The sequence below is a fragment of the Balaenoptera physalus genome, assembly GCF_965194825.1.
Source record: "Balaenoptera physalus genome assembly, chromosome: 19".
In the NCBI taxonomy this organism is placed as follows: domain Eukaryota; kingdom Metazoa; phylum Chordata; class Mammalia; order Artiodactyla; family Balaenopteridae; genus Balaenoptera; species Balaenoptera physalus.
The window spans coordinates 49063131-49075665 of record NC_138900.1 but is presented as its reverse complement, the minus strand read 5'-3'; the positions used below and the strand labels follow the sequence as shown (position 1 = coordinate 49075665).

The window sequence follows — 12535 nt, the reverse complement described above, 5'->3', positions numbered from 1 at the left end:
CGTCTGGCTTCTTTCACTTTGCATAATGTTTCAAGGTTTCGTCTATGTTCTAGCATGTATCAGTACTTCATTCCTTTTTATTGACAAATAGCATTGCATTGTATGAATACACTACAGTTTGTTTACTAGTTCATCAGCTGATGGACATTTTGGTTGTTTCTACTTTTGGGCTATTATAAATAATTCTTCTATGAATGCCTGCAAATTTTGCTTGCAAATTTGCCTGCAAATTTTGTTTGGTCATAGGATTTCATTCCTCTTGCACTTATATCTGGAAGTGGAATTGCAAACCATGTAAGAACTCTGTGTTTAATGTTTTGAGGAACCACTGAACTGTTTTGCAGAGCAACTGCACCATTTTACACTCCCATCAGCAGTGTATGAGATTCCTAATTTCTCCAATCTTTGTCAGCACTTGTTATTATCTATTATTTTGATTCAGGTCATCCTAGTGGGTGTTAAATGGTATCTCACTGTGAGTTTTGCTTTGCATTTCCCTAATGACTAATGACGCTAAGTATGTTTTCATGTGCTATTGGCCATTTGTGAATCTTCTTTGAAGAAATGTCTATTTAGATTCTTAACCCACTTTTTTTTTTAATTAATTAATTAATTTATTTATTTACTTGTTTTGGCTGTGCTGGGTCTTCGTTTTGGTTTTTTTGTGTTTTTTTTTTTTTTTTTTAATTTTTATTTATTTATTTATTTATTTATGGCTGTGTTGGGTCTTCGTTTCTGTGCGAGGGCTTTCCCTAGTTGTGGCAAGCGGGGGCCACTCTTCATCGCGGTGCGCGGGCCTCTCACTATCGCAGCCTCTCCCGTTGCGGAGCACAGGCTCCAGACGCGCAGGCTCAGTAGTTGTGGCTCACGGGCCTAGTTGCTCCGTGGCATGTGGGATCTTCCCAGACCAGGGCTCGAACCTGTGTCCCCTGCATTGGCAGGCAGATTCTCAACCACTGCGCCACCAGGGAAGCCCTTTTTGTGTTTTTTTAAATCAAATTTCTTTTTTTTTTAATTACACTATACTAGGTGTGCTTTATTTATTTATTTATGGGTGTGTTGGATCTTCGTTTCTGTGCGAGGGCTTTCTCTAGTTGTGGCAAGCGGGGGCCACTCTTCATCACGGTGCGTGGGCCTCTCACTATCGCGGCCTCTCTTGTTGCGGAGCACAGGTTCCAGACGCGCAGGCTCAGTAATTGTGGCTCACGGGCCCATTTGCTCCGTGGCATGTGGGATCTTCCCAGACCAGGGCTCAAACCCGTGTCCCCTGCATTGGCAGGCAGATTCTCAACCACTGCGCCACCAGGGAAGCTCTGTTTGTTTTTGTAGTATGTTTTGAAAGTGTGAAGTGTGAATCCTCAAATTTCGTTCTGCTTTTTCAAGATTGTTTTGATTATTCTGGGTCCCTTGTATTTCCATATGAATTTTAACATCAGTTTGTCAATTTTTGCAAAAGAAAAAAAAAGCAGTTGTAATTTTCATAGGGATTGTGTTCAATTGTACAATAGATCAATTTGAAGAGTATTGCTACCATAACAATATTGTCTTCTGATCCGTGAACATGGGATGTTTTTCCATTTATTTAGGTGTTTTAAATTTTCTTTCAACTATGTTTTGACATTTTCAGAGTACAAGTATTGCACTTCTTTTGTTAAATTTATTCCTAATTACTTTGTTCTTTTTGATACTATTGTGAATGGAATTGTTTTCTTAATTTCATTTTTGTGTTGTTCATTGCTGGTGTATGAAAATACAGTTGATTTTTTATATTGATCTGTACCCTTCAACCTTCTTGAACTCATTTCTAATAATTTAATAGTGAATTCCTCAGGATTTTCTTTATGCAAGATCACATCATCTACAAATAGAAATAATTTTACTTCTTCCTTTCCAATATGGATGCTTTTTATTTCCTTTTATTGCATAGCTCTCTTTTCATTTTCCCTTTAGGAGGAGCCTGGTATACCTCATGAGTCAGCAGAGGATTTGTTTCATTTCAACGTCGGGGGCTGGCATTTCTCGGTTCCCAGAAGCAAACTCGCTCAGTTCCCAGACTCCCTGTTATGGAAGGAGGCTTCAGCGTTGACCTCTTTGGAAAGCCAGAGGCTATTCATTGACAGAGATGGTTCCACATTCAGGCATGTGCACTATTACCTCTACACCTCCAAACTCTCCTTCTCCAGTTGTGCAGAACTGAACTTGCTCTATGAGCAAGCACTGGGTTTGCAGCTGATGCCTTTGCTGCAGGTAAGATACTCTTGTCTTCCAGGAGTGGTGATCAGTAACATAGGCCTTACATCACTAAAATGTTGTGTCCTTTTATATATTCGTTGCTGAGATGATCCTCTTAATGAGGAAGTGTGATGAGTGAGATAAGGTAATAAACGGTACACTAGAAATGCATGTTCTGAATAAAGGATTTCATCTGACTCTGCCTTATCTATGCCAGCAGCCACCACAGACCCAGGATAGGACTTTCCATGGCCTGAAAGGGTGTTCTTGACTCTTGGAAATCCTAGCTTAAGCTTCTTCTTTCTTTTGTTGTTGAATTTTAAAAGGTGGAAACACTAGAAATTGTAGGATTTGCTACATACACTGTGTCTGAGATTTAAAATCTAAAAGATTTGTCAAGAACATTACTTCTCGGGACTTCCCTGGTGGCCCAGTGGTTAAGAATCCTCCTGCCAATGCAGGGGACATGGGTTCGATCCCTGTTCCGGGAAGATCCCACATGCCGCGGAGCAACTAAGCCCGTGCGCCACAACTACTGAGCCTGCGCTCTAGAGCCCGAGAGCCACAACTACTGAGCCCATGTGCCACAACTACTGAAGCCCATGCGCCTAGAGCCCGTGCTTCAGAACAAGAGAAGCCACCACAATGAGAAGCCCACTCGCCGCAACTAGAGAAAGCCCGTGCACAGCAACGAAGACCCAATGCAGCCAAAAATTAATTAATTAATTAATTAAAAAAAAAAAAAGACATCACTTCTCACTGTGTCTGTTAGGTACACAATGTTCACTTACAGCAAAGTAAAACGTCCTCCAAACTGCAGAATCTTTCATTCGTCTTCACTTCTCTGTTTTCCAAGACTTCTTTTCTTGGTGTAAGAGCTTTAAATACCTTTACTTTTAAACCATCATAGTATCACTGAAGAACATTACCTTCTTTCCTAATTTTTCTCCAGACTACAGAAATCATTTCTGTGGTTTATCTTAATTAGTTTATTCTTAGTTTTTGAACAATGATTTTTTTTAACCTGGAAGAACTAAATATTATGACTGGGAAGGACCATTGGCCATGCTCCCTGTTAATCCTACTGTCTGGACAAGGTGTTGTTTATTCTGTCTTCACGAGCACTGACTGACAAGCCACAGTGCAGCTCAGTGCACTACGAACTATGCCTCTTCAACACCTCAAAGAAGAGAATTGAGGTAGACCATGCATATCTGGGTCATATGGGAATGAGAACATTTCATAATGCATGTTTTCATGGACACTGTTTACGCAATCAGTGTTTTCTCTTAAAAGGTATTATACAGGGCTTCCCTGGTGGCACAGTGGTTGAGAATCTGCCTGCCAATGCAGCGGACACGGGTTCGAGCCCTGGTCTGGGAAGATCCCACATTTCACAGAGCAACTGGGCCCGTGAGCCACAACTACTGAGCCTGCGCGTATGGAGCCTGTGCTCCGCAACAAGAGAGGCCACGATAGTGAGAGGCCAGCGCACTGCGATGAAGAGTGGCCCCCGCTTGCCGCAACTAGAGAAAGCCCTCGCACAGAAACGAAGACCCAACACAGCCAAAAATTAAATTAATAAATTAATAAATTAATTTTAAAAAAATAAAAAAAGGTATTATACATTTGGAAATCAAAATCCTTAACATACTCCAGTGCAAGTTGTTGTATATTCTTTTCTTTTTATTTTTTTTAAAGTTACCCACCTGAAATAAAAATTTGTTCAACTATCCCAGGAACTGAGTACTAGAATTGCTTACAATTGGCTTCCAAATCACTTAATCAGCCTGGAATGTCAAGATGGCTGCTGACTTTTTTTTTGGGGGGGGTTGCACCACGCGGCTTGTTCCCCGACCAGGGATCAAACCTGGGCCCCTGGCAATGGAAATGCAGATTCCTTACCACTGGACTGCCAGGGAATTCCCAAGATTGCTAATGATTCTATACCAAAGCACCATATTGTGGGGAAAAGGAGGGAGTCACTTGCAGAAAATCAGAGAGATCAAGGCGATTTTTTGAAGAACCATTTTAAAGAGCACAAGTCTATTCTACAGTTTATCAGCCCTTTAATTCCTTTGATGTCCTTACTTCCCAAATTGAAACAAAATATATTTGGGAAGCAACTTCTAAATGGGAGGTAATAACTCAGAAGCCAATGAAGTGGTCCAATTTCAAAGTTCCAAGTTGTGTGAGCAGTAGAAGTATTTGAGGAATCATATGGACCTGCCTCCCTAAAACAGACCAAAAAACAAGTGCTTATGTTTTGGAAATGGTGCTCTAAATAAACATTTAGGCCGGCCCAGCTGAAGTGGTATTTATTCATTGAAGCAGAGTGTAAATATAGCTGGAGAATCAACAGCAATCTCAAGCAAATCAACAGCCTCACTCGTTTCCATCATTTTCCCCACTCCTAAGGCCTGTCCACATACTCAGGTTCTTACCTAAGTGTACAAACATTTTGCTTGGAGAAAATGGAGTTTGCCAGTTCTAGTCTAAAGACCCTTCTCAGGCAGCCCACCTTAATGCATTCAGCCAGTATTTATTGAAAGCACTGTGGTTACCAGGCATTATTCCTTTGGGCTTTAAGGAAAACATAGGATGATCCAATAAAAATATAATATAAACCACATATGTGAGCCACGTGTGTAATTTAAATTTTTCTAGTAGCCACATTAAAAAAAATCAAGTGAAATTAATTTTAATATTATATTTTATTTAACCCAGTATATTTAAATACTGTCATTTCAATATGTAATCAATATTTTTAAATTAATATATTTTACATTCTTTTTATGTACTCAGTCTTCAAAATCTGATGTGTATTTTACACTTAAAGCACATCTCAGATTCAGACTATCACATTTCAAGTACTCAATAGCCATATATGGCTAATGGCTACCATATTGGACAGCACATATCTAAATTGTTCTAACCTGTTGGTGCTGCTCACTGTAGAGTCCTTCAGATTTAGCCCCTAGCAATAAAAATGGGACTTTGCCTCCCACTAACTAAAGTTCCCATGCACGCAACAGGTGGCATATCCTACACAGGATTATCTATAATATAGTAAACTTTGTTGGAAAGCCATATAGGAGCCAACAAGTAGAATGAGATGGGAATCTTCTGGAGGACAGGTGCCTGAGCTCACACTGCTGCTCTGCTCTCTACCCTTCCTCATGCCCTCACATCCCTACCCTTTATCTCTCCCGTTCCCCAGCCCCGTCCACCTGCCCACCCCACCTCCCCCTGGCCTATAGCTTTGGCCTTCAGAGGGCACACTCAATACCTATTATTGTCTTGATTCTAAGTGTAACATTTATTGTGTATTGAGCACCAATCACAGGCCAAGCACTGGAGATATAGGAATAAACCATACAGCCGTACAAGGTCAGATAGAGGTGTGTGCTATGAAGAATAGAGCAGTGTTTCCTGTGTAATAGTGAAGGAGGATAGCATTTCTGTATTCTAGAACTTCTTGGGGTTTCAGAATGTGTTTATATGATTTTCTTTTTGTATGTATAGTTTTTATTTATTCTATCAGTCACTGCCCTCATAGTACTGGAATTTAGTTGAAAGAATAAAGCATTTACATCTAATCTGCTTGTTTTGTAATGTACTGATGTGTAGTATGTGGTAAGGAGATAGCAAGTGACTGAGGCCAGCTACTCCTTTAGAAAGAGTGGTCAGGGCTGGCCTCATTGACAAGGCAACATTTGAGCAGAAGACCGAATGAAAGAGGGACAAGTCATGCAGACGTCTGGGAAAGAGCTTTGAGGCATAAGGAACAACAGACACAAATGGGAGCTTCCCTGGTGGCGCAGCGGTTAAGAATCCGCCTGCCGATGCAGGGGACACGGGTTCGAGCCCTGGTCCAGGAAGATCCCACATGCCGTGGAGCAAGTAAGCCCGTGCGCCACAAATACTGAGCCTGCACGCCACAATTACTGAGCCTGCATGCTGCAACTACTGAAGCCCGCACACCTAGAGCCCGTGCTCCGCAGCAAGAGAAGCCACCGCAATGAGAAGCCCGCGCACCGCAGCGAAGAGTAGCCCCCGTTCGACGCAACTAAAGAAAGCCTGTGCGCAGCAACGAAGACCCAGTGCAGCCATAAAAAAATAAATAAATTTATTTAAAAAACAAACAAACAAACAAACACAAATGCCCTGAGGTTAGAGTGACTTGGAAGAGGCAGACTCAGCAGCCATTGTCAGGTGCAATGAGAAGTAAGGAGATGCCGGGACTTCCCTTGTGGTCTAGTGATTAAGACTCCGCGCTTCCAGTGCAGGGGGTGTGGGTTCAATAGCTGGCCGGGGAACTAAGATTCCACATGCCATTCGGTGTGGAAAAAAAAAAAAAGTAGGGAGATGCCAAAAACAGATGAGGTCAGAGGAGGCTATGGACCAGATCTTGCAGAGTCTCACAGGTGACACTGAAGACTCAGGATCTATTCTAAATGTTATAGGTACCTTTTGGAGATGTTTAAAGAAAGAAGTAAAATTATCAAATTTAACATTTTAAAAGATCATTAGACCTTGGGTTAAGCAGTGTTTTCTCAGGTACAACATCAAAAGCACAAGCAACAAAAGAAAAAATAGATGAATTTTGAATTTCATCAAAATTTTAAAATTTTGTGCTTCAAAGGACACCATCAAGAAAGTAAAAAGACCACACACAGAATGGAACAAAATATTTGCAAATCACACATCTGATAAGGGACATGTATCCAAAATATATAAAGAACATTTACAACTAAACAACAAAAAGACAATCAAATTTTAAAATGAGCAAAGGATTTGAGTAGACATTTCTCCAAAGAAGATATACAAATGGGCAATAAGCACATGAAAAATGCTCAATATCATTAGCCATCAGAGAAATGCAAATCAAAACCATGATGAGTTACCACTTCACACCCACTAGAATGCCTCTCATCAAAAAGACAGTAACAAGTGTTGGCAAAGATATGGAGAAACTGGAACCCTCATACACTGCTGATAGGAATGTAAATTTGTGCAACCTCTTTGGAAAACAGTCTGGCAGGTCCTCAAAAAATTAAACATATCATTATGACCCAGCAGTTCCACTCCCACGTATATACCCAAGAGAAATTAAAACCTACAGGATGTCCACACAAACACTTGTAGACAAATGTTCATAGCAGCATTATTCATAATAGCCAAAAAGTGGAAACAACCTGTATGTTCGTCAGCTGATAAATAGACAAACAAAATGATATATCCATACAATGGATTATTAGTTGTCAATAAAAAGGAATGAAGTACTGATACACGTAACAACAAAGATGAACTTTGAAATGTTATGCTAAGTGAAAGAAGTCAGACACAAAAGACCATATACTGTATGATTCCATTTATATAAAATGTGCAGAATACACAAAGTTAATAGGGACAGAAAGTAGATTAGTGGTTGCCTAAGGCCAAGGTATGGGGTGAGAAGGATAGGGTGAGCAAAAATAGGCAGTGGACTGTAAATGGGTACAGGGTTTCTTTTTATGATGTTAAAATAGATTGTGATGATGGTTGCACAACTCTGTGAACATACTTAAAATCATTGAATTGTATAAATGAGTAAATTTTATCATTAATATATAACATAAAATTTATTCACATTAGATATAATATGAAATATATTTCAATAGAGCTATAAAAACATCATTAACTCCTGGCTTAACATTAGACCTGGAGTCAGCAAACTATTTACATCCCATGGACCAAATCCAGCCCACTACCTTTTTTGTACAACCTGTGAGCTAAGAATTGCTTTTACAGTTTTAGATGGTTGAAAAAAATCAAAAGAAAAATATTTTGTGGCACATAAAAATTATATGAAATTCAAATTTCAGTGTTCATTAACAAACTTTTATTGGAACACGCCAAGCTTATTTGTTTATATATTGTCTATAGCTGTTCTCAAGCTACAACACAGAGTTGAATAGTTGCAACAGGAACTATATTCTCAAAGCCTAAAATATTTACTATCTGGCCTTTTACAGAAAAAATTTTGTTGACCCCTGGCCCAGACTCTACTGGGGCATGGGAGGAGCAGGAAGACAAGTTAGGAGGCTCCTGAAGCATTCAAATGAAAGATAGTGATGGTTTGGCCTAAGGTGGTAATGGTAGATTTAGAAGTGTTCAAATTCTGGATATGTCTTGATGACAGAACTGATAGGGTTTGCTGATGAATTGGAGGTAGAGTGAGAGAGAATGGATAACTCCTCTGTTTGTATCCTGGGCAATCAGGTGAAAGATGGATTCTGAGGCGCAGGCTCAGAGGGAAAAATCAGGAGTTCGGATTTGAATGTATTAAGTTTGAGAGGCAAGAAAATGGTGCTTGTCAAACATCCAAGTGGTGATGGGGAGGAGGCAACCAGATGTATAGATGTGGAATTCATGGAAGCAGTCAGGTCTAGAGACATAAATTTGGAGTCATCAAAGTTGGTATGTAAATCCATGAGCCTGGATGCTTAGGAATGTCATATCTTGTTCACAGGGGAGATATAAACTAGTCATTACAGGTCTGTACATTAATGTCACAGTGCTTCCTAGGACCTTCTGTGTAATTTGGGAAGTCCCCTTTGTGTAAATGTAAGCTGCTCCAAGCCTCTCATATGCTATCAGCTTGGTTGTGAGTCATAGCTGCTACTGCAGAGTGTGAAATTTTTCTTCAGGGTAATTCACAAGGGTTCAAGGTTCATGGCAGACTGTTGATTCCCTTTTACTTGCCCCCTTGAAGTCCACCGAGGACTTAGTATGTTGACAGTATATGCTACTTGTGTTTCCTTTTTCACTGCCTTCTGAGGACTTCTAAGTTTGGAAACTTAAATTGTTCCACCTGTGAGTGTTCGGCTACCAACAAGCAACCCAAAAACGCCTGCATTCCTTGTGCTCAAGGGAGCCAGAGAGTTTTTATGTTGATCACACAAATGATGCTTTTAAGAAAACAGACCACTGACGAGTCTCACATTTCCTATTACTCATGATGTGAAGACAGATTACCACTGAGATCTTGTAAAGGAAGATTATGTAAACAGCAGATATTTATCCCAACAATGTAGCTCATCTGTTGATATGGGTAAGTGGACAGCTCAAGTGTAAATGCCTTGACATGGCAATCAGGGTTCCTCACAGGACAGCCCATCTGCTTGTCCTGACTCATATCCCAACACATATACACACCTACATGCATGCATGGGCACATACGCATGCACATATGCACACACACACACACCCCTCAGTGTTCAGGCATTTCACTGAGCACCCTAAATGCTTTCTCTCCACACCTTTTCACTTGCTGTTCCCTCTTTCTAGAATGCTTCCCCTTCAAGATTTAGCCTAAATGAGGCCCACTGGAAGCCTAGCCTGACATTTCCAGGTGGAGTTTTGCCTCTCTGCTCTCAGATCAGTGCTAATTCTGTTGAGACCATGTATTCATATGTCTTTCTCCCGCACTAGCTTGTATTCTTTTCATGTTCACATTCCCAGCATCTCTCACAGTACTGGGCCTATAACAGGTGTTTAATAAATATCTGCTGAGAGAACATTGAATGATATACCCAAGATGATCTGTGAAGGCTGAATCTACTTCAGGGTGAGGGGGCTGGAGCTGGCAGTGGAGGGGCAGGTTTGAGACGCTGATAGGTGTGTCTTATTTGGCTTGTTTGGCTGATAGCAGCTGTTCTGAATATCCTTTTGTTCTACCGGCCTTGCTTCCTTTGAGCTTCCAAGTGGTGCTGGCCCTCCTTGTCTTTACAAAGCAGTTGGAGATTTTCAGTCTCCCCCAAGCTCTCTTACCATCACATTCCTTCCAACAGCCCACATCAGAGCATAAGGCATCTCTGAGCACTGCTGCTGCTTTGGAAAACCTCCGTTAAGTCCCAAGGCTCTGCCAGTAGGGCATTTGTCAGCCATCTTTTGGCAACCGTATACACACACACACACACACACACACTCGCCCCTGTGCCATCAGTCTTATGTTGCCTCTGATTGACATATTTTTTCACTATTACCTAGGTCAAAAGCAACATCAGTTATCCTTGTGCTAGCAAGTAGCCATTTGAATTCAGGTCTGTATTTCCCTAAAGAAATCCTCCCTCTAATAACTTTCTGGGTCATAATATATGAAGAGTAAAAGTACCAGAAGTAATATTCAGGCAGAAAAAAAGGGAATTGAAGTCCACAGAAGACCAGCCACATGCTCTGTGGCAACTTCAGTCAGCAAAGCCAAAGGACAGCTGGAAGCATGGGCTCTCTGAAGTGCTCTTCACTCATTCATTCATTCATTCCACAAAAATATATTGAGATCCCACAGACACTATTGTGGGTGCTGCAAATACAGCAGAGAACAAAACAGGCAGGGTCCTCATGGTCTTGGAGGTTATATCTATTAGGGGAGACTGGCAGACAGTAAATAAATAAGTAGGTGTTATTGAGACCAACAAAGCATGTTGAAGGGGTTAAGGGATGCTTCCCATGGATTCTTACAGCACCCAAATGGCTTCCCATGAGAAGAAGGCCTTGTATTTCTAGAAATCAGAGCAAGGATTGGCTGAGAAAGTTTAGAAAAAAACCTAGTTGAGGCTCCTTGGCCTAATGCTTCCAGCATGTCTTGAGTGGCAGGAATTGCGATCTTTGTAGATTTACTTGTTTGTGGGTTTTGTTTTTTTTTTTTTTCCTTTTCAAGATTTGTCAAACACACCTTTTTTGGGGGAAAATGGTACTGCTTACACTTTACATTAGTGGAAGTAGCAGGAAATGGAGATTTCATTTCTATAAATTAGATCATTCTTCCCTCAACTAGCACATCTCTCAAGCTAGTCGGACTCTCATTACTGACCCGCCCCAAAGGACACACCTGGGTACAAAAGAGAACCTCCAAATAGTGCTTCTAGGTCCATCCTCAAACAGGTTGTTCTCCCAGGTAGGGATTCCCTCCCCCAACATGTCGCCTCCCCAGTGGCTGATTTAGAGTTGTTCAAGGGCACCATTGTTTCTTCCACTGAGAATCTCGGGATTTGAATCTGCAGATAAAGTAAATGCCAGGTTCAGGTTCCTGTGATTCGGTTAGCTTAGGATAGGCTTGGAATGATATGCTGTCTCTTGCAAGCTCTCCCTAGTTTCACTTCCTTTTCATGCTACTTCACCCAATGTCTTTCAATCCATTACCAATCAGACCCAAGCTGAGCCCTTTCTTCCTGTCATCCTGTCTCCATCTCCTCCTTCATCCCGGTCCTTCACCCCATTAGATCTTCCTTCTGGACTCCAGCTCCCAAGTTGGAATTGCTGCCTCCACTGTCCTCTGAACTCTCTGGTCTCTGCCCATTGTAATCCTGTGCTGGCTTTTCCTATGGTTTTGGATTCTCACCATCTTTCTCAGTTTTTATGAGTGCAGTCTGCTTCTCTGCCAGCTCCTTTTGGCTCCCCCATGTCTCATTTTGCTTTTCATTCCAGAGGACTCAGCCCTCCAACCCTCCATTTTTATGCATTCTTTCATTCAACACAGCGGTTCTGAGCACTTACTACATACTAGGCTCTAGACTAGAAGCTGGGGATGCATCAATCCAGTCCTTTTTCCAGGAGCCTCAGTAGAGGGGGACGGACAGGCCTGAAGCCAAGCCAGAGGCTGAGATAGAAAAGTTTGCAGGGGTCTGTGGGAACAGAGGGGGAGGATGAACCACTCTGGCTGGGAGAGGCTCCAGGCTCTTCAGGCAGGGAAAGGAGGAGAGAGGTATTCTGGGAAGAGGGAACAGCATACATAAAGTTGAGGAGGTATCACTGAACATGGTGTGTCTTTGGAGTTGTATGCAGTTAATGTCACAGATGTTAGGGTGGAGACAGAAAGAATGGTGGCAGATGAAGCTGGAAAGGTACTTTGAGATTTGACCACTAAAAAGAAGGAAATTAACGTAATATTTCCTTTAATCCTTACAACATCTTCCAGATTTTACTGTCTCCACTTTGCATGTGAGGAGCCTGAGGCTTGCAGAGGTTAAGTGACAAATGGGAGGCAGCTGGTTAAGAAAAGTGGTTAAGAGCACAGGCTCTAGCGTCCTGGGTTCCAGTCCTAGCATCTCCACTTACTTGGGGCACTGAGTACTCTTCCTCTTCCTGGATCTTGTTTCCTATTTGCTAAAAGAGAGTGATAGTACTAGAGCCTACTTTGTGAGTTGGGGGACATTAGGAAGATTCAGTTTAAAAGCGCCTGAGCAGTAAATGTTAGCTCTTAAGTGACAGAGTCAAGATTGAAACCCCAGTCTGTCTGAGTTCAAGGCCCTTGTATTGC

General features: G+C 41.5%; 1 protein-coding gene across 7 annotated transcripts in view; it reads left to right on the top strand.

Annotated features, from left to right (window-relative positions):
• KCTD19 (potassium channel tetramerization domain containing 19) overlaps positions 1 to 12535 on the top strand; it is a 32070-nt gene that overhangs the window by 2872 nt on the left and 16663 nt on the right. For all 7 annotated transcript variants that reach the window (XM_082439574.1, XM_082439573.1, XM_082439572.1 and 4 more), the window contains exon 2: positions 1951 to 2247. In XM_082439574.1, coding sequence (XP_082295700.1) covers positions 1951 to 2247 — 297 coding nt within the window. The remainder of the gene's footprint in view (positions 1 to 1950; positions 2248 to 12535) is intronic.